This window comes from Cetorhinus maximus, chromosome 18, assembly GCF_964194155.1.
Source record: "Cetorhinus maximus chromosome 18, sCetMax3.hap1.1, whole genome shotgun sequence".
In the NCBI taxonomy this organism is placed as follows: Eukaryota; Metazoa; Chordata; class Chondrichthyes; order Lamniformes; family Cetorhinidae; genus Cetorhinus; species Cetorhinus maximus.
The window spans coordinates 88,120,622-88,139,555 of NC_135896.1; the positions used below are offsets into that span (position 1 = coordinate 88,120,622).

The 18,934-nt window shown below is 39.9% G+C and overlaps 1 protein-coding gene across 6 annotated transcripts in view; it reads right to left on the minus strand.

Moving 5' to 3' along the window:
- pcnx1 (pecanex 1) overlaps positions 1–18,934 on the minus strand; it is a 297,449-nt gene that overhangs the window by 59,717 nt on the left and 218,798 nt on the right. For all 6 annotated transcript variants that reach the window (XM_078563132.1, XM_078563129.1, XM_078563128.1 and 3 more), the window contains 3 exons: positions 5,871–5,976; positions 4,870–4,962; positions 576–726 (listed from right to left, as the gene is read on the minus strand). In XM_078563132.1, the coding sequence (XP_078419258.1) occupies positions 576–726; positions 4,870–4,962; positions 5,871–5,976 (350 nt within the window). The remainder of the gene's footprint in view (positions 1–575; positions 727–4,869; positions 4,963–5,870; positions 5,977–18,934) is intronic.

An 18,934-nucleotide genomic window follows, 5' to 3' on the forward strand; every position in this document is an offset into this window, starting at 1 on the left:
CACAACTTACTCTTAGTAATCTAAATATTATAATTACCCAATTACCTGAAATTTGCCAAAAATGTGAAGGTTATTTCCTCTAATATAAAGTGAAACTTGCAATAATTGCATTTTGTTAACTATGGAAATGTGTCTTTCCTCCAATTCAGTTTTAAAATTTGATCCAATTACATGCATTAGAGCACATGCCAATAAAATTGGAAAAGGAGGAAGTTGGAATGTAATCTCAACTGGGCTTGATCAAACCACCTCTGTTGTTTTGTTTTATCCTTAACTCCACAAAATTATTTTTATGGTCATTTTGATAGCTGCCTCAGTGAACTCTTTATAATGAACTTTTGCACCAGTTTTCATTTTGAACTTGCTTCTTGCTTGAAAAGTTGAGAATCTCTTCAGAATATCACAGCATTACATTGGTAAATGCTGTGCTGACTTTATTGCCAGACTACTTTGAATTGTATTACTTTGAGATATTACAGTGCAACAATTAAATCAGTGAACCATTCATTCCAACTTTATGGACAGTCACAACTCATTATAGTTATTGTTTCTATAGTTATTAGAGGAGTACCTACTTCTCACTTCAAACTGATAGTATTCCTTGGTTTTCAGCAGTGGATGAGAGAAGCAGTGCCAAGGGAGCTGTTTTCTCAGCTGAGGCAGCAGGTAGTGTGTTAGAAATCCCACTGCACCTACTAGGGTATACAGCACATAGCTGAGGACGGGCTGGGAGACAAGAGAAATACGCAGTCAATACATTTACTTCAGTATACTCAGTCTGCAGCACTTAATGGCAATTTGCTGTGCAAGCCGTTTTTGAGATAGTGTAACAACATAATGCAAATTTAATTACATTTCTTAAAATTAAAGACAAAGGGGTCTATGAGATTTTGTATCCTTCTCAACGGCATTACTGTAATCTTTGTGTTAGCCACCCCCTTTATTTTGGGGACAGGGAAGGGAGTTAAAATTCAAACCTTTGCACATTTTGTGATCAAAAATGAAGATTAACACAATACGCTTCACAAGTGTTGAGTAACAATGTAGAATATTAATATCCAGCAAATTTTCCACTTTTCCCCCCAAAGTATCTGAGCCACACAAACTGTGTCCACACTAGTAGATGTCTTACAGGGGTCTTACGCAACAAGAGAGCAGCTCATGGTGGATGCAAGTTCTAACTATGTTGATTGCTCTTCACTGCATAAACTAAACTATGGCTCTCTTGGTAATCCTGTTCTCTTAAGATGACAATAAACAAAACGTTTCTTACTCTCCCCTGAGCAACTAACTAATGCAGTCTTAATTCTAGAGGAACTCTGATTATCCACCAATTTCCACTAACCAGTGGGGAATGGCAGATAATTCATCTTCCAATGGAGAGGAATTTGCAGCAGGTAGTTCCTAATTTTACAATCATAACTAAGAACATTTAATAGTGATTAATGTTTCAACAATAACTGTTCACATCAATGATTGCTTCCTGCTTACAAATACTTCACAAAGCTTTTTTCTGTGTAGAAGATTTATGTACATTTCACAATTGGGTGGCCAATTGTATGTGCATAACTCTTCAAACTCTTTCTGCTAGAATCATCATAAATTGAAGGAAACTATGGCACTAACTTAAAATGCCAAAGATATTCACTCCCACCAAAAAATTGCTGAAAGAGATGAGGTATTGCAGATTGGTTTTCTCAGTTGCACGATCCCACATGCAGAGATTGCAGGTGGAATGTAAAAAACATATTTCAAAAAGTGATTAATGATGGTACAGGACAACCAGTACATAACAGCAATGACAGTGGGCTAGAACTTGTTGAAACTGGAGTGTCTCACAGTGTGCCCAGTCAGTTGCTTCTTCCTTCATTCTTTAGCTTAAATTTTCTTTGTGCCGTTATCTGTTGCAAGTGAGAGCTGATAAAGATATGGTAAGGGCAACAGGCATCTGGGTCCTCAGTGAATGATGGTAGCAACAATGTCCTTCCTTATTCAATAAGGTTTAAGGATTGAGACAGAAACAAAGGAATGAATGAGAAGGAGGGCAAATCAGAGCAGGTGAACCAGAGTCAAATCTAGTCTAGAAAGATAAATTAAAAGAGTGAAAGAAAGGCTAAGAGATTGAAAAAAGGCAGTCAGGGAAAGTAATAAAGCAAATGTTAAAACATAAAAGCTAACATTTTTTAAATCTCCAAGAACAACTAAAGTTATAATTAGAAGGTAGGACCAGGCTGGATATCCCTTTTTCAGCTGGCCAAATGGTCTCCTTCTCAGGCGTAAATTTCTATTATTCTAACAATCAGAGGTTGATTAACATTGCATTAACAATTATCATGTCGTTGAAAAGTGCTTATTCTGTTAATTACCAGACTTGACCTTCTGTGATGGGTTTAATGAGCAATTAGTGCGCGAGGTTTTTAAAAAGAATTAGGAAGTGAAGGGTGAGATGCTGTTTGTGCAAAGCAAATGATGGAGCAGCATAAATCAATCAGCAGGTTCCAGAGATTTGGAAACTCATGATGTATTTCTTAATCCCCTGATTTGCACAGCTCACAGGCTGCAGCTTGACCAGCAATGACATTTAAATGTAAAAAAAATTCTAAGTTTAAATTTGTTTTCTGATATTTCATAACCTAAACAGCTAATTATAAAGCTGTAATTTGTGCCAATGTTATTCTGGTTTGCTCTCAATAGGATCCCTACACCAATATTGCACAGCACACTATCACTCTTCAAGAAAAGTCATGTTGGCCTTGGACAATTTTAAGGTGCTCTCACACCATCCTGGGTTAGATTAAGAAACTAGAGGCCAATTTTTTTTTGTCACCTAACTTTAAACAGTAGATTTTAAGCCACATAGGAACCAGAAAATGGCATTTGGCCCCTCAAACCTGTTCCACCATTCAATGAGATTATGGCTGATCTGTGATGTAACTCCATTAACCTGTTTTGCCCCATATTCTTTAATACCTCTGGTTGGTTAACAAAAATATATCAATTTTAGATTTAAAATGAATAATTTACCTAACATCAATTGTCATTTGCAGAAGTGAGTTCCAAACTTCTATCACCCTTTGAATGTAGAAGTGTTTCCCTAACTTCATTCCTGAAGAATCTGGCTCTAATTTTCAGACTATGTCCCTTAGAACTGGACTCCTCAAATCAGTAAAATGAATTTCTCTCGGTCTACCCCATCAGTTTTCCTTAATAACTTGGAAGCCTTGATCAAATCACCCCATTCACCTTCAAAATTCCAGAGAACACAACCCAGACTTGTGCAATCTCTCCTGGTAATTTAGCTCTTGGAGTACAAATATCATTCTGGCAAGCACACGCTGCACTGTCTCTAAGGCCAATGTATCCTTCCTAAAGTATGGTGCCTAGAGCTGAACACAGCTGAACGCACCCAGGTGTGGTCTAACCAGGGCTTTATATAGCTGTAGAATGACATCTAACCTCTTGTATTCTAATCCGCCAGACATAATGCCAGTATTCCATTGGCCTTTTTGATTATTTTCTGTGCCTGTTCATGGAATTTCAATTATCTATGCATCTGGACCTCCAAGTCTCTATGGACCTCCACTGTTTGTAGCCTTTCACCATTTAGAAAGTATCTTGTCCTATCCTTTTCAGGTTCAAATGGGATGACCTCACACTTGCTTCACTGAAGTCCATTTGCCTGTTTTATCTATTTGTTTAATCTATTAATATCTCTTTGTAATTTTATGCTTCCATCTACACTGCTTACAATGGCACCTATCGTTGGCAGCAACTTGGGAGATGTGGCTTTGTGCTCCCATCATCTAATTAATTGATAAATGTGGTGAATAAATGAGGCCCCAACACAGATCTCTGTGTGACACCATTAACCTCATTAAAAAAGACCTTGGAGTCATGGAGGAATTCAGATTCATTCCCCACTTCATTGACTTTCCAATTGGAGTGCTGAGGACACTTACATGTGGTCTACCAAGGCAGAGTAAAGGGGCCACACAGGGTCATAATGTAATTCATGTTGATGTTAGAGCCAGATGCATGGTTATATTTTAGCTATGATCAAAAAATTAGTTAGCCGCTAAATTCTAGATAGTACAGCATTGAAAGGAAGAGGGCTTTCATTGGACCGCAATTGGAGAAAATAATAGAAGTGAGCAGGACTTCCAAAATTATACACTCTGAAGGTGGTACTGGATAAGTGATGCTTATAAAGGTAGACAGATAACGAACGTAGCTGGAATTAAGCTTACTGCATAGTTGAGTCTGCAACCTAAATGGAGTATTATTCACATACTTGAATTCAAATTCCAGGTAAGCTGTCTCATTCCCAAATGAGAAGCCCCGTAACATTACATTATAGCTTCTCCCTCAATGAATGAAGCATTGTCTTGCTTTAAGGAATAAAACGTTAACACGTGACAAAATTCTGCTCCTGACAAGTTTTAAGGAAAATACTGTGTGTATGATTAAGAAACATACTTCACTTATAAAGTTTGTAGGAATTACATCTCTTTATAGCTCTGGTCATCATTCTACATGATCAATACAGCAGAGTTCAACATTTGGATCAAGCAACTAGCTCGTGCATAACCATAATAAATCTATGTCTCTCAAGCAGAGCTTACACACTGAGGGTTATAGTGCAGTTTTGGCTTTCAAGAGCAGACTGTTGAGCATTCCACAAAATTTTTCTCTGCATAAATGGGGTTTTTTATTCACCCAATATTTCCCTAAAACAGCTCCAAAACCTTCCCTAAAACACCCAACCTACTAGTATGTAATGGCTACTAGTCATAGGTCCATTAGTCATTGCTTCTCTGAACCTTGGTTTCGTGCATGCTATTCTGTAGAAGTAAAATTCAAGCTCTTTACCTGCAGGGCAATGAAGACTGTGCTGACGTGGATAGCGAAGTATAAGATGGCGATTACTGTGCAAACTATCAGATCGGACTGTAAACGTTCATTCTAGAGAAGAATTTTTAAAAATCAGTAGTTATTTTCTGAAATGTTTGCATTAAATCATTTCAACAATTACACTTGATGATTAATTTCTGTTAATATTTTCCTTAAACTAGCCTCTTCATTATGAAGCCCTGTTAAGTCCCTACTTTGGCCGATTATTCCTGACAAAAACAGTGCCCAAATGTTCAGGCAAATCACAAAGGTCAGGAAAATTTTTGTTATCTAGACAAGGAAGTTTTTATTGAGAAAAAGCCAAGGTTCCCAACCCCTATGCAGTGACACCTCCTGGAAGGAAATGCACGTACACTTTGACTGAGGACAGGTTCAAACTCACTTGTCATAAAATGGTCAGACAAAATGGCAACATGTTTACTTAAAGAGGACACATGGGGAAAATGACTGAAGGAAAGGAGTGCTTATGGAATTGCATCCTATCATGAGTTAGTGCCTTCAAGAGAACAGAGAGGAAAGTTGCCAGGGCTGGGTGGGGGGGGTGTAGGTTGGGGAAAAGCAGAAGGAACAAAGCATGAAAGCTGACTGGTGAGATGGGTAGGCTTGAAAATACAACAATGTAAACAGGGGTATGAGCTTAGTAGTTAAATTAGTGGACCAGCATCCCAGAGGTTGAGAGTTCAAACTCCATTGTGGCAATCTGTGACATTAAATTTAATTGTATCTAGCAATTTACGGGTTAGCCCAAGAATAAGATGATGAAGGCTGCTGGACTGTTGTAAAAACTCAACTGTTTCACTAAGGTTCTAATGGAAGGGACCACAACATGGTCAGGCCCTTGTCTGTGTCACACATATCCCAAGAACATATACAAAAAGCCGTATAGCTGAGAACCATTTCTAGGCTATAAAATTGCATATAAATCCAAGTATAATTAATAAAAGATAAATATTACTTACAACAGACTGTTTCAGTTTTTCTGGTAAGGGGTCTTTTACCTCTGCTAGAGGGTCTTCAGGATTCTTATCATCAGTATTTGGAAAAATTTTTGATCGCACCAAAGACCTATAATTTCAAAACAAACAACAGTGCTTACTTACTCAACAACCTTTACACTCAAAGTGGATATTAACTGGATATTAACACTAACTAGGAGATCATCGCTGTTCACTCTACGTGACTCATAACCCATTCTTTTTCCTCTGTGAAATATTTAAACATTTCCTGTGTGAAGATGGCATTTAAGGTAAAACAGGAGAAAATTTGCCTAACTCTAAATTATATTTTTGTTCTCATAGCTATGTTCATTCTTTTTTGTCATATCATTAAAATGTCATAACCATAAAAACTTTTAGCAATGTGGGAACTTCAGTAAAATTAAAAATAAATTTGAGCAGAAAATTAAAAAGCAATCACTTTCTGAAAGAATACTGCAATAATCAAGGAGCACTTGGATAATCAGAGCTTGTTACCAAGAGTTGTTATAACCTGACTTATCTGGATGACAGCACAATTAAGATTCTTTATTAACTATTTTGCAACAATGCGACTTCGTCATATGTGTGTTCATTTTAGCTGCACTTTCCCCTTCCCTTGTTGCATGCTTCTTCTTGGGATACAGTTCCATGGTTGTTGGGCCCCCGAAAGTACCTTGTTCAATCGACCAACCTTCTTGCTAAAGTCAGGGGAGAAACTAATCTGGACCTGATGTCCACATCCAAATTTTCTAGCAAGGGTCAATGGACAGTAACTATCTGTAATCAGAACTCTGGACAATTTTCTCCTCTGGTCAAGGTGGTCAATTGTAGCATGACTGCAGCTTCCCAGGCATACAATTGCCTTTTTTTTTAAAAGAAATTTCAACAAAATTAGAATTTTTATTAGGTATACATAATGTCAAGGTTTCTACCATTTTAAACATAATGCAACTTTGCGTCTCTGTGCCAAATACTGAAGATATTGTTATATGTGTATCAGATCTTCTGTTGAGGAAGATTCACTGTCAACACAATTTCCAACTGGTAGTACACATTCTTGCCAAAAAGAGTTCTTTGCGCTAAAAGCAGTTAAGCTTTAGAATATATTGAAGCGTTTCTCATCAAGTTAAGAACATGCTGTCCATCATGTCAAATCGCAGTAAGAATTACCATAAAATAGTCTTGACTCATGCTCAATTACTTCCACTATCCCATTTGAATTAGCAAAAATTATCTCTCTCCTTGTTAAATATATTCATCAACCCCCATGTGAAGGGTTTGCACTTGATTATGGTCACCTTCATTCTTCTGAGCTTGGAACTATGATGTTATTTTAATTTGTTCATGGAATGCAGCCTGTAACCAGGAGCCAGTCAGAACCCGCTTTTGGAAAGAAAAGACATCACAGGGAAGCAGGTAGTTGATTGGCTGGTGAGTATTTCTTATTTATTTTATCTGGACTAGGTAATTTCAGTTGGGCAAGCAGAATATTTATTTAAATAATAAGAATATAGGGCACAGGCAGGACTAGAGACTTTAATTAAATTTAATCAGTAAAATAATTAATTATTTAAATCACCTGCAGGGCAGGTGATGTGTTCCAGCTGCAGAATGTGGGAGCTCATGGGCGCCAGTGTGACTCCAAGGCAAACACATCTGCAGTAAGTGTTTGTGGCTTGAGGAGCTCTGGCTTAGAGTCATTGAGCTGGAGGCCAAGCAGCAGACACTGCAATGCATCAGGGAGGGGGAAGGTTACCTGGGCACTTTATTCCAGGAGGTGGTCACACCTCCTGGAATAGGGTTGTTTGATTTTGTCCATGGTCATGCATAGGAAGGTGTGACTGTCAGTGAATCAGGAATGGGGTCAAAAAGGTAGAAGCCTCAGCCTTTGCAACTGTCCAACAGCTTTGAGGTTCTTGCAGCTTGTATGGACGAAAGCGGGGGCTGCAAGGTGGATGAATGAACTGGCCATGGTACAGGAAGCCATTAGACCTGGGGGAGTTAATAGGAATGTGGTGGTAATAGGAGACAGTATAGTCAGAGGGATAGACAAAGTTTTCTGTAGATGAGAGCGTGAGTCCAGAAGGCTGTGTTGCCTGTCCAATGCCAGGGTTTTGGACATCTTCCAGTTCTGTTGCAAGGTAAACAACTTGAAACACTAACTCTGATTCTCTCTCCATTGCTGAGTGGTTCCAGCATTTTCTGTTTTATGCCTACATTATAGTCATCTGTTTTCCCACTAAAATTAGTGAACGGAAATTGTATTCAGCAGTCTTTTTACTTGTTTACATCAATCCAAAACTGACTGCGTGTGACACAGTGTACAAACAATTAACAGATGTGTACAGCATTTCTCCGTTCAACACTTCACATGAGTTCTGCTGAGTCTCAACAAATTAATGCCTCCATTAAAACACTGGTGAAGAATGTCACTGAAATGTGATTAAATATTCATATGCTAATACTACAAACAGTAATTATTAAGCTGTTTCACTTTGTTTTTTTTAATGTAATGCAGCATACCACATGTAATTTCAAGCATATCTGGCAGCATTTGGAGACAGAACTCGAGTTCTGATGAGAAACCATTGGCCTGAATCATTAACTCTGTTTCTCTCTCCACAGATGCTGCCAAAGCTGCTGAGTATTTCCAACATTTTCTGTTCTTATTTCTGGAGTTTTGTTTGCTTGTTTCGCCTTTTGGTGGGCGGCAGTTGCAGACAATAGGCGGGTGAAACATTAGACGCACAGAAGTATCAGACTTCATTGGCAGAGGTATAGAATATAAAAGTAAGGATATAATGTTGGAATTGTATAAAACACTGGTGAGGCCACAACTGGAGTATTGTGTGCAGTTCTGGTCACCACATTACAGGAAGGATGTAATAGCTCTGGAGAGAGTGCAGAGGAGGTTTACAAGAATGTTGCCAGGGTTAGAAAAGTGTAGCTATGAGGAGAGATTGGATAGGTTGGAGTTATTTTCCTTAGAACAAAGAAGGCTGAGAGGTGACTTGATTGAAGTGTAGAAAATTATGAGGGGAATAGATAGAGTGGACAGGATAAAATTGTTTCCCTTGATGGAGGATTCTAGAACCAGGGGACATAGATTCAAGATAAGTGGCAGAAGGTGTAGGGGGGACATGAGGAAGAACTTTTTTATGCAGAGGGTAGTGGGTGTCTGGAATTCGCTGCCCAAGTTGGTGGTAGAGGCAGAAACTTTAAACTCTTTTAAAAAGTACCTGGATCTGCACCTAAAGTGCTGTAAGCAGCAGGGCTATCGGCCGGGTGCAGGAAGGTGGGATTAGAAAGGGCACCTAGGTGTCCTCGGGCTGGCATAGACAAGATGGGCCGAATGGCCTCCTTCTGTGCTGTAACTTTTCTATGGTTCTAAGTAGGCTACTCAGCTTCTCAAACCTGTTCCTCAATTCAACTAGACCACGCCCAATCCAAATCCCTTGATTCCTTTACCCAACATAAAACTAGAAGACTTCAGTTGATCCATCATGCACAGCCATTTGGGGCAAGTTCCAGATTTCCATCACCCTTCGAGTGAAAAAGTCCTTCCTCATTTCGTACCTAAATGGCCTAGCTTTAATCTTATTATTCTCCCTTGTTCTGAATTTACCCACCAGGGAAATACTTTTAAACACTTCAATTAGATCATACCTCAATCCTCTCAACTCAAAGAAAACAAGATGTTCCCTGAGGTATGGTGCCCAAAACTGAATGTAGTGCTCTAGATGTTGTCTGATCAAGGCTCTATACGACTAAAGCATCTCTTCTGAATTCTAGCCCCCTCTCATACAAAGGCTGAAATTCCATTCAGCCTTTTGATCACTTTTTGTACCTGTACTTGCTTTTAATGATTTGTGTACAGGAACACATAAATCCCTTTGCTCCTCCAGTTTCTAATCTCTCACTATTTAGAAAATATTTTGCTCTCAGATTAAAACCTCTTAGTGGCCAACACTTCACAGCACCTGCCACAGCTTTTCCCATTCACTTAGTCTACAAACCATTGCAACTTTTTGCTGCCATCTACACAACTAACTTAGTGTCATTTGCAAATCTGGCATACAACTCGATTACTTTATCAAAGTCATTTAAAAGTGGTGGAAATGCTGAGGCTCCAGACCAGATCCCCAAGTAACGCCACATTATCACCTCTCACCAGACAGGGAACAACCACGTTATCCATCTTCTCTACCTCCTACCTCCCAGGCAATTCTCAACCCACATCGCAAGATTATCTCAAATTCCATGCAATCTCATTTCTGCTAATAATTCCTCATCAAAAATCTAAACAAATGCCTTCTGGAAGTCTATGTAGACAACCTGTGTAGACACCCCCTTCACCATTGAAGGAAGAATCTGTTATAAACATGCTTAAAAATAAGAAATTTAATACAAAAGCAAAATATTGTGGGTGCTGGCAATCTGAAGAATATAATGTATCAAAACAACTTTAATAATGGCTAAACCACAATAAATTGCAACTGAGAACAGGGACATTAACAGACATAAACTACCAGACAAAGGCAACTGGTAACCAATGACAATACTCGAGTTGCTATAGAATCAACAGAACTAACTGGTACAGTCTTGAGATAAAACATCATTAATCTGCAGCAAATGGCACCCATGATGAAATAACCCGATTAAACTTTGAACTTATCATAGACATGGGGTAATGGCATGCCTGAAGGAACTAGTAATTGAGACCTGCATGTCAGCCTCATGAAGGAAATATGGTCATATAGAATATAGGAGCTAAACAATGTCTAGTTTTTTCTTTGCAGTTGGTTAGGACTGATGTCTGAATCTAACAGCAAGACGACATCTAAATATTCAACAGGCTTTGAGTGATTGTTGGTTTCAGACTCCAGAATAGGTCCAGTTGTGTTTCTTATTTAATTTGTGTAATTGTGGTTAAATAAAGATAATCTCTGTAAGAGATAGCGCATCTGTATGTTGCTGTTAAGTCAGATTCAAGTTCACAAACCCTATTTTAAACAGCCAGTGTGGGAGGTATGAATAATTCTTACACCACCGTGCTAATGACATTCTCAAAACAAATCAACTAGGCGTGTCAGTAATGACCAATCCTTCATAAATCCAAATTGAATTAGATCAGCTTATATGTTTCCAAGTCACTCTGTCTCTAATGATAAATTTAGCAACTTTCCCACAATTGATGACAGAATGTGATCATTCTTTTTCTCAGTATTTTATTTGGGATGCAGAGTGTCTGAATGGAATGGATGGAAAATGATCTGTTGAAGAACTGAATTTAGTAGGCCAGATAGTTTTTCTCACTCCATGGACTCTTGCACTATTGTGATCCATAAAAATCATGAGGCATCGTGAGATTTCCTAAGTCAAATCTGTCAAATTTTGCATGCAAGTAAATAATCTACTTATGAATAAGGCAAGTGAGTTACTGCAGCCATGATTTGCCATCACAGATCTTTTTGGAGCTAGAATTTCATTGCCTCCAAGGCTTATTAATGCGAAATTGTGGTACTATATCTGGCGAATGAGACTAAGGCAGGCTGTTTGCAACCTTGGTGTCACATTTGATCTCAAGATGAGCTTCCGACCTCATTCATATCATCACTATTTCCACCTCCGTAACATCACATGGCTTTGTCACCGTCTCAGCTCATCTGCTGCTGAAACCTTCATCTGTGCCATCACTACCTCTAGACTCAACTACTTCTATGCACTCCTAGCTGGTCTCCCACATTCTACCCTCAATAACTGTGAGGTCTTCCAAAACTCTGCTTCCCGTGTCTTAACTGTTAGGAAATAGAAATAGTTTAAGTTAGTCGTGTGTGTATTTGGGTGCATTAAGAATAAGGTTATCTTTAATGTTTAAATTTAATATGTATGTCCGTGTTTTTTAAGAAAAGGAGAAGTTGAGTTTTAGTTTCACTTTAAACGATGCCTGCATTTCTAATGAGATTTTTACGACTCTTAAAGGAGTTAAAGCCAGCAAGAGTTTAAAATAAAGTGCTGTTGCCTAACAACAGGGGTCCAGAGAGGGAGGCCCCAGCCTCCAACGCACACACAAAGAAACCAAAAGCTGTAAGTTGAAGGGAGCAGCTTAAGTCTCTCCCTCGCAGACTGCTGAGGGAAATAAGTCTAAGAATCTTAGATGAGTTGCTCTAAAGTTAAAGTGGCAGTGAATGTCAAGTGAGTTCTGGATTTCAAGGAAGATACCAAGTTGTCAGCCATCTACTGGAAGAGGGAACTGCAGAGGGCACATTTCCCAAAAGAACCGAAAAGTTCCTAGGCTAAGGAGTGAAACAGAAAGGAGGGGTCCCAAGAAGACCTTCTAGTCAAAGGGAGAACAGGAGTCCGGAAAAGGTCCTGTTCTGTGAAGTGACAGTAAGGAGCAGAGAGGAAGGCTCCAAGCTTCAAGCTTAAAGGGAGAAAGCTGCAGGAAACAGATTTAAAGTGATATAGGCATACGAGAAGCCAGAAGGTCCAAGGAGACAACTGAAGGTCTGTAATTTTTTTACTGTGGGCATGTGAAACAGTGGTATACTGTTGATGGCTGAGTCAGTGAGAGAGAGAATGTGTGGAAGAAGCTTGAATGCACGTGGTGATCCAGGGGAGAGGAGCATCAGGACAGTTTGAAACCCTGGAGGTGGACCCTTGCAGAAGGTGTCTGAAAGAAAGCATCGGTTTGAGAGAAGGTTCCAAAGCGAGTTCTTGGAGAGTGGAAACCCTCATGTGAAAGACGGAGTTCAGTGAGACTGGTTGGCTCACGGTGTGACAAGTGTCTGGGGGGGAGCTCAGCAGAGATCTATAGCATCTGTTTGGAGTGGCATCTGTCACTTGGTTTCAGGGTGTGGTGTGCCTGACCACAGGTCGCCTATTGATTTGCATGGACTATGTACTAACTGTGAACATTAGAGTGTAAGATAGCTTTTGTAACTTGTGTTATCCTTACAAACCTGCATATATCTATAAAGTTATAGTTGTGAGTGAAGGAGTATTGTAACATAGTTAATCTTTTCTTGTTTAATAAACGTTTTATTCTTTTGTTAAAAGTTCATCAGGTGACTGCTGTTCAGTAGCCACTCTCCAATATCTAACAAAAAATTAAAAGTTAGGATCTATCAGGCCATCCAGGTTCCATCCTGAATTCAGGCTTGTCCAGTAGTAACATCAGCTCGGATCATAATGTAACTCTCAGCAAGTCCTGTTCCCCTATTGCCCCTCTGCTTACTATACTATATTAGCTCCCAGTCAAGCAACATCAAGATTTTAAAATTCTCATCCTTGTTTTTGCCCCTCCCTATCTCTAATGTCCTCCAGGCCCACAACCCTCCAAAATATCTGCACTCCGTTAATTCTAGCTTCTTGTACATTCCCAATTATATCTGCTCCACTGTTGGTGGCCGTGCTTTCAGCTGACTAGGGCCCAAGCACTGGAGTAGCCTCCCTACACCTCTTTGCCTTTCTACATTGCTTTCCTCCTTTAGCTAACTCCTTAAAAACTAACCTCTTTGGAGCAAGTTTTTGTCATCTGACCTTAAATGGCTTGGTGTCATTTTGTTTTATAATGCTCCTGTGAAGTGCCTTGGGATGTTTCATTATGTTAAAGGTGCTACATAAATGAAGAAGTTCTTATTAGTGTTGTTGCAATACCACTTCATACCTGCAGGTGACCCCACTAAACTTCCTCGGCTGCACAAACGGCAGTGCATCTCAAATGCATCTGCACACGTGTTCCAGTGGAAGGCCACACTCTCACTGCAGAGGCCTGGCACTTTAACATACAAGTGGTAACATGCTGACACTTCTTAAAAACTGCCCAATAAGGATCTAACTTATGCTGCAGTTACACTTTAGGAACTAGTCTCAGATCGATATAATACAGCTAGCTGCACTTGTTGAATTGAGGAATAAGGAGCTTAAAGCATGCATGTCGGCTGCTTAAAAATGTTGGGTTGGGAGTATGAAAGCCATTGAAAAGTGAGTTTATGAAATGCACAGGTGGTCCAATCTACAGCTTAGGACAGAGCTAGAAATAAACACTTCGTAACTCAAAGCAGTGTAATACTTACTAGAAGTGGTCTCAGAATTTTTACCTCAATACACATGACAGCCAGAATGCATGACTGGATCCTCTTGTTAAATTGCCAGCTTCAGACACCCAAAACCACTGAGCCAATCCAAGTGTACACCTGGTGTATCATGAATATGGCCTCTGTGTGCTGTTGTGATATAGATTTATGGTGCTGAAAATACTGGATATTAAGAATGTGCCAAAATTTTTCTCTACTTTATAAATCTCAATCCCCTGCTTGCTCTCCAAAATCCATTATAATCCCTCTTTTTGAAGCAACTAATTCCTTTTAAAAGCAATTGATAGATTTTGCTTCAATCATCGTTTGTGGCAGAATTCCACATTCTAACCACCTTCAAGGTGAAAACATCTTTCATCTGATTATTTTAAATTTTTTTCCTCTTTATACTCTTGCTCTCTCTCTCTCTGATCAATGGAAACAACCAATCAGTATTTATCATATCATAAACTTTATAATCTTGGCCACTTGTATCAGATGACCAACCCTTCAACCTTCTCAGCTCAAGTGAAAAAAGGTTTATTTCTCAAATCTCTCTTTGTAATTGTTGTCTCTCATAGCAATCCAAACTTCACCATGTTCATTGCTTTTATATTCTTCTTAAACTGAGGTGCACACAAAATTGTACATGTTGCGCCAACTGCAGCCGAAGGTCTTGTACAAGTTCAATGTGATTTTCTTGCTTCTGTATTCTATATACCAAGATACAAAATCAAACTACACTGCCACCTTTAATGATATGTTTCTCATTCCATGGCCCAATTGTTCCTCCAGTCTATTTAAAATCTTACCATTCAAGATGTACTTCATTTCCCTCTTCTTACTTCCACACCTCATAATTCTCTATATTGAACTGCATCAGTCACCTATTGATCTCCCAATATTGTTCGTCTATGTCCTCCTCTGGGCTTTCACAGCAAGCCATCAAAGCAAGCCAGCAATTTGCATATTTCTCAATTTAGTATCATCAAATTTCAATATTGTTCCCTCAATTCCCAAGTTCAGGTCATTCATATATATAGCAAATAAGGGTAGCTGAAAGGACTCCCCTGGAATACCAGCGCTTAGAAGCTCAACCACAACAAACACAGAGGAAACGTTGTGCAGAGTACCTTCACACCAAACTAAGATGTTCTCTTCTCACTTCTATCTCACCCGACACACTGACAAACTGCAGCTGCTTTCAGAAACGTTCACCTTTCTCTCTGCTTTCCCATCATATCAAAGGTTAACCCTTGGCCCTTTCTGACATTTCAGGAGCTGAAAATATCACTGCCCCTGTGCCATTTCATGTGGATTATGGCAACCTTCTTGAAGATGCAGCATCACTTGATCTGACCATAGCAAACATCAGCTCAGATGGCACCATCCATACTTTGGATGGCAGGTTTGATCAGTTAGAAGAAAAGTCTTCACATGGCAAATCACTGTGCACATGTGCAGGAGCTAGGGCAGAAGGATAGGGCATGGCCATCTGAAATGTCCTCAATGAATGCTCAGCAGTCTTCCACTTACCTCGCTGTAGACATTGCTCCTACGAAGTGTATCTCCAGTGGAATAGGTAATCCAGCTCACAAGACAGGCATGAGGAGTTGCATAAGGTTGATTCTTAATTATTCCTGTTAACTATTATACACTTGTGCAGTTGAGTAAAGTTTTTGCTTCTGGATTTGGTGTTGGCGTTCATATTTGTAGTCAAGTGAGGACAAGACCTCAGACTTTGGACTGAAAGAAGGCAATTGAATGGCAGTAGTAAGGATGCTGATGATAAGGATCGTGGGATGTTTGTGCATTTGAGATGGGAGGATTGATTCAGGTGAAGCGCTGTTAGATGAGTTTCTGCCAGGGAATAGGGCACTAACCTGCAAAATGCACTGCTTGTGGTCCAAAACAAGCTGCACATCCAAGGAGTGGCATTCCTTTCTATTGAGGACTGGTGATGAGAGCACACATGACAATGCAGATGCAGTCTATGGTATCTTGGACCCTAGAAAACTCTGCGGCTCAAGCGAAGCCTAGTGCTCTCGTCCTTCGTCATTCTACCCATAGGAAATGTGATGTGCGTGTTCCACCTGGTTTACAGAGCCTCAGTGACTTTCCTAATACAACATAAACTGAGAAATGTTAAGAGCCACAGAGACCTTGACATCCACAGGCAGTGCTGTTCCGGTCTGAAGCTCTAGAAGTGGCTCCTCCTACAGGATGCAGCTCGGTGATAGCTGGGAAGTGCAGATACCTCACACATTGCTTCTCAGTGATGTTCAGTTGGGAGGAGTGTTCCCTGGACTTCCACTGTGGTTATGGCCCACCAGCGACACCCACTTCATGGGAAGTGGATGTTGCTGGCAAGGCCAGCATTTGTTGCCCATCCCTAATTACCCTTGAACTGAATGGCTTGCTCAACCATTTCAGAGGGCAGTTAAGAGTCAACCACATTGCTGTGGGTCTGGAGTGACATGTAGGCCAGACCAGATAAGGACAGCAGATTTCCTTCCCTAAAGGATGTTAGTGAACCAAATGGGTTTTTATGACAATTGATAATAGTTTCATGGTCAGCATTACTGTGATGATCTTTCAATTCCAGATTTATTAATTGAATTTAAATTCCACCAGCTGCCATGATGGGATTTGAACCCTTGTTGCCAAAGCAATAGCCTGGGTCTCTGGATTAGGAATCTAGTGACATTAGCACAACTACATAATCTCCCCCATTCTCTTCTCCCAGCTGCTCTTGCGCTCTCCTGTTGTCTTTACTGCTCGTCCGCTAGCCACAAAGGCAGACCTACCATGCCATTCATGATTGGAATAAAACTTTATCTGAAACAGATCAAAATAAGCCAGCACAGGCCCAGGCCCAGATTTCTGCAGTCCAAGAAACTTTTATTTAGCTCAACCCTTGATTTTCTGCCTTCTAATCATCTGTCTAAACCTGTGGCCATATTCCCCTTAACTCCATGTGTAATTGCTTTCATCATGCATATTTTATATTCTACTTTATTGAATACTCACATATAAACAAAATCACAATATTTACTATATCTATTCAACAAATTCTATAAAGTTGATCAAAACCCATCTGTACTCTAAAAATATGTTCTGACTGGCCCCGATTGATGCAAGTGCTGAATAATTGCATCCTGTATAGGCTCAAGGGGCCTGATTTTGAGCCCCCCGCCTTTGAGGAGCAACAGTAGTAAAAATAACACTACCGGCTGGTGTGCCACTTCCCTGGCTCCATCTCGCCCTAGGCTTTGTCCCACTTAAGGCCAATTAAAGGAGGCCAATTGGGATTTTCCAGTCGGCCTCAGCTTCTCAGAGGTGGCAGAGTCCAGTTTATCTGCCTGGAGGCAGCCTCATGGCAGCAAAATGCACCGGACAAGCTTAAACGGCCCCCCTGTCTATCTGGGTGCATCACCAGACAAAGGCCATCCTGTGAAAGGGATCCCACTTCCCACAGTGGTCACCTGGCTGCAAAGGCCATTTGTTTAAAAAGGTTAAAGAGAGGGTGCCTCCATTTTGAAGTGCTCCCTCCCTCGTTTACCTGCCAGAGCATTCTGTTACTGCTTTCAAGCTGGAAGGTCTGTAACTGGCTCTCCAGCTTCGAGAGCCCACTCTGGGAAAAATCACATTGAGTGACTGTTTCCCACAGAGTGCGGGCTTCTGACCCCTTTTTGCACTTGATAATGGGGTTCAGAAGCCCACAGGGAAATTTCTGCTCATGTAGTTTATCAAATAGATTAGCCAGCCTATGTTTGCCCCATTTGCTTTTGTATGAAGGAAAACATCACATTTTCCATCCTGACAGTTTTTCTCTCAGCAGAATTTGGGAAATTATGTGCTTATCAGAACCTCTGCTGTTTCTTCCCTCGAGATTATTTTGGACATCATCATATTTGTGGATGCATTTGCTTTAAGCTTGAGCAACTCTTTTTTTACACCATTTCTTCTCGAATAATAACTTCCACTTTTGGTGGTAGTCCAAACCTAAGACCCATCTCAAGTTTGCTTGAATGTTTAATTTCTGTTATACCCCAAAAATTGGAATAGAACAGAGTGCAAGCAGTCAGATAACTGATCGTGTGCTACACCAGATGACTTGCGAAAACAGTATGTCACTGGTGTGAGCTTGTTTTAAGGCCACACTCATTATACATTCTTCAAGAGTAAAATTCAAGAATGTTTAGCTCCATATGCAATGAATAATTGATCAGTTATTCATAGATTTATCAAACTGGGGAAGCAATCCACAGGATTTTCATCAACATTGCTGACCTGCCAAGCATGTCTGCTTTCATAATTGGATTTCAAGCTTTACATCTCCTTTAATACTTCTTTATAAAATTTCTACTCAAATATTGCCTTGAAGGCTTTTCTCCTGCAATAACAGCCTTTACATCCTGCTCTCATTCCAAGGCTATATAATTATGTGCTGCTTCTCCAAAGGAGAAAGAATATCTTGTAAATGCATACCTGGCTTTGATACATTCATTGTCACCCTGATGCCATGTTCTCCCACTCATACACACTGCAGCTACATCAAAATTTGCATAATCAAACTCCAGAACCAGAACACTAATTAGAAATTAAGTTATAATTCCAGCTTTAGAAGTTACACGTTTACCATAACTTTCAGTGGAATTGATGCAAAGAAATCTCAATTTATGGCTGCAAGCAGCACATCTTTTGATGAAAGATCACTGCCTTAAAATTTACTAGATTGATTACTGCAATGATGTGGTTGTCATGAGGGGAAATTGAGTAGAATGAACCAAGACTCTGGATTTTACAAGAATGAGAGGTGATCTCATTAAAACATACAGGATCCTGAAAGAGTTTGATAGGGTAGATACGAGCATACAAATTAGGAGCAGGGGTCGGCCACTTGGCCCCTCGAGCCTGCTCCGTCATTCAGTAAGATAATTATCTCACTAGACACTTCTTTTAAGA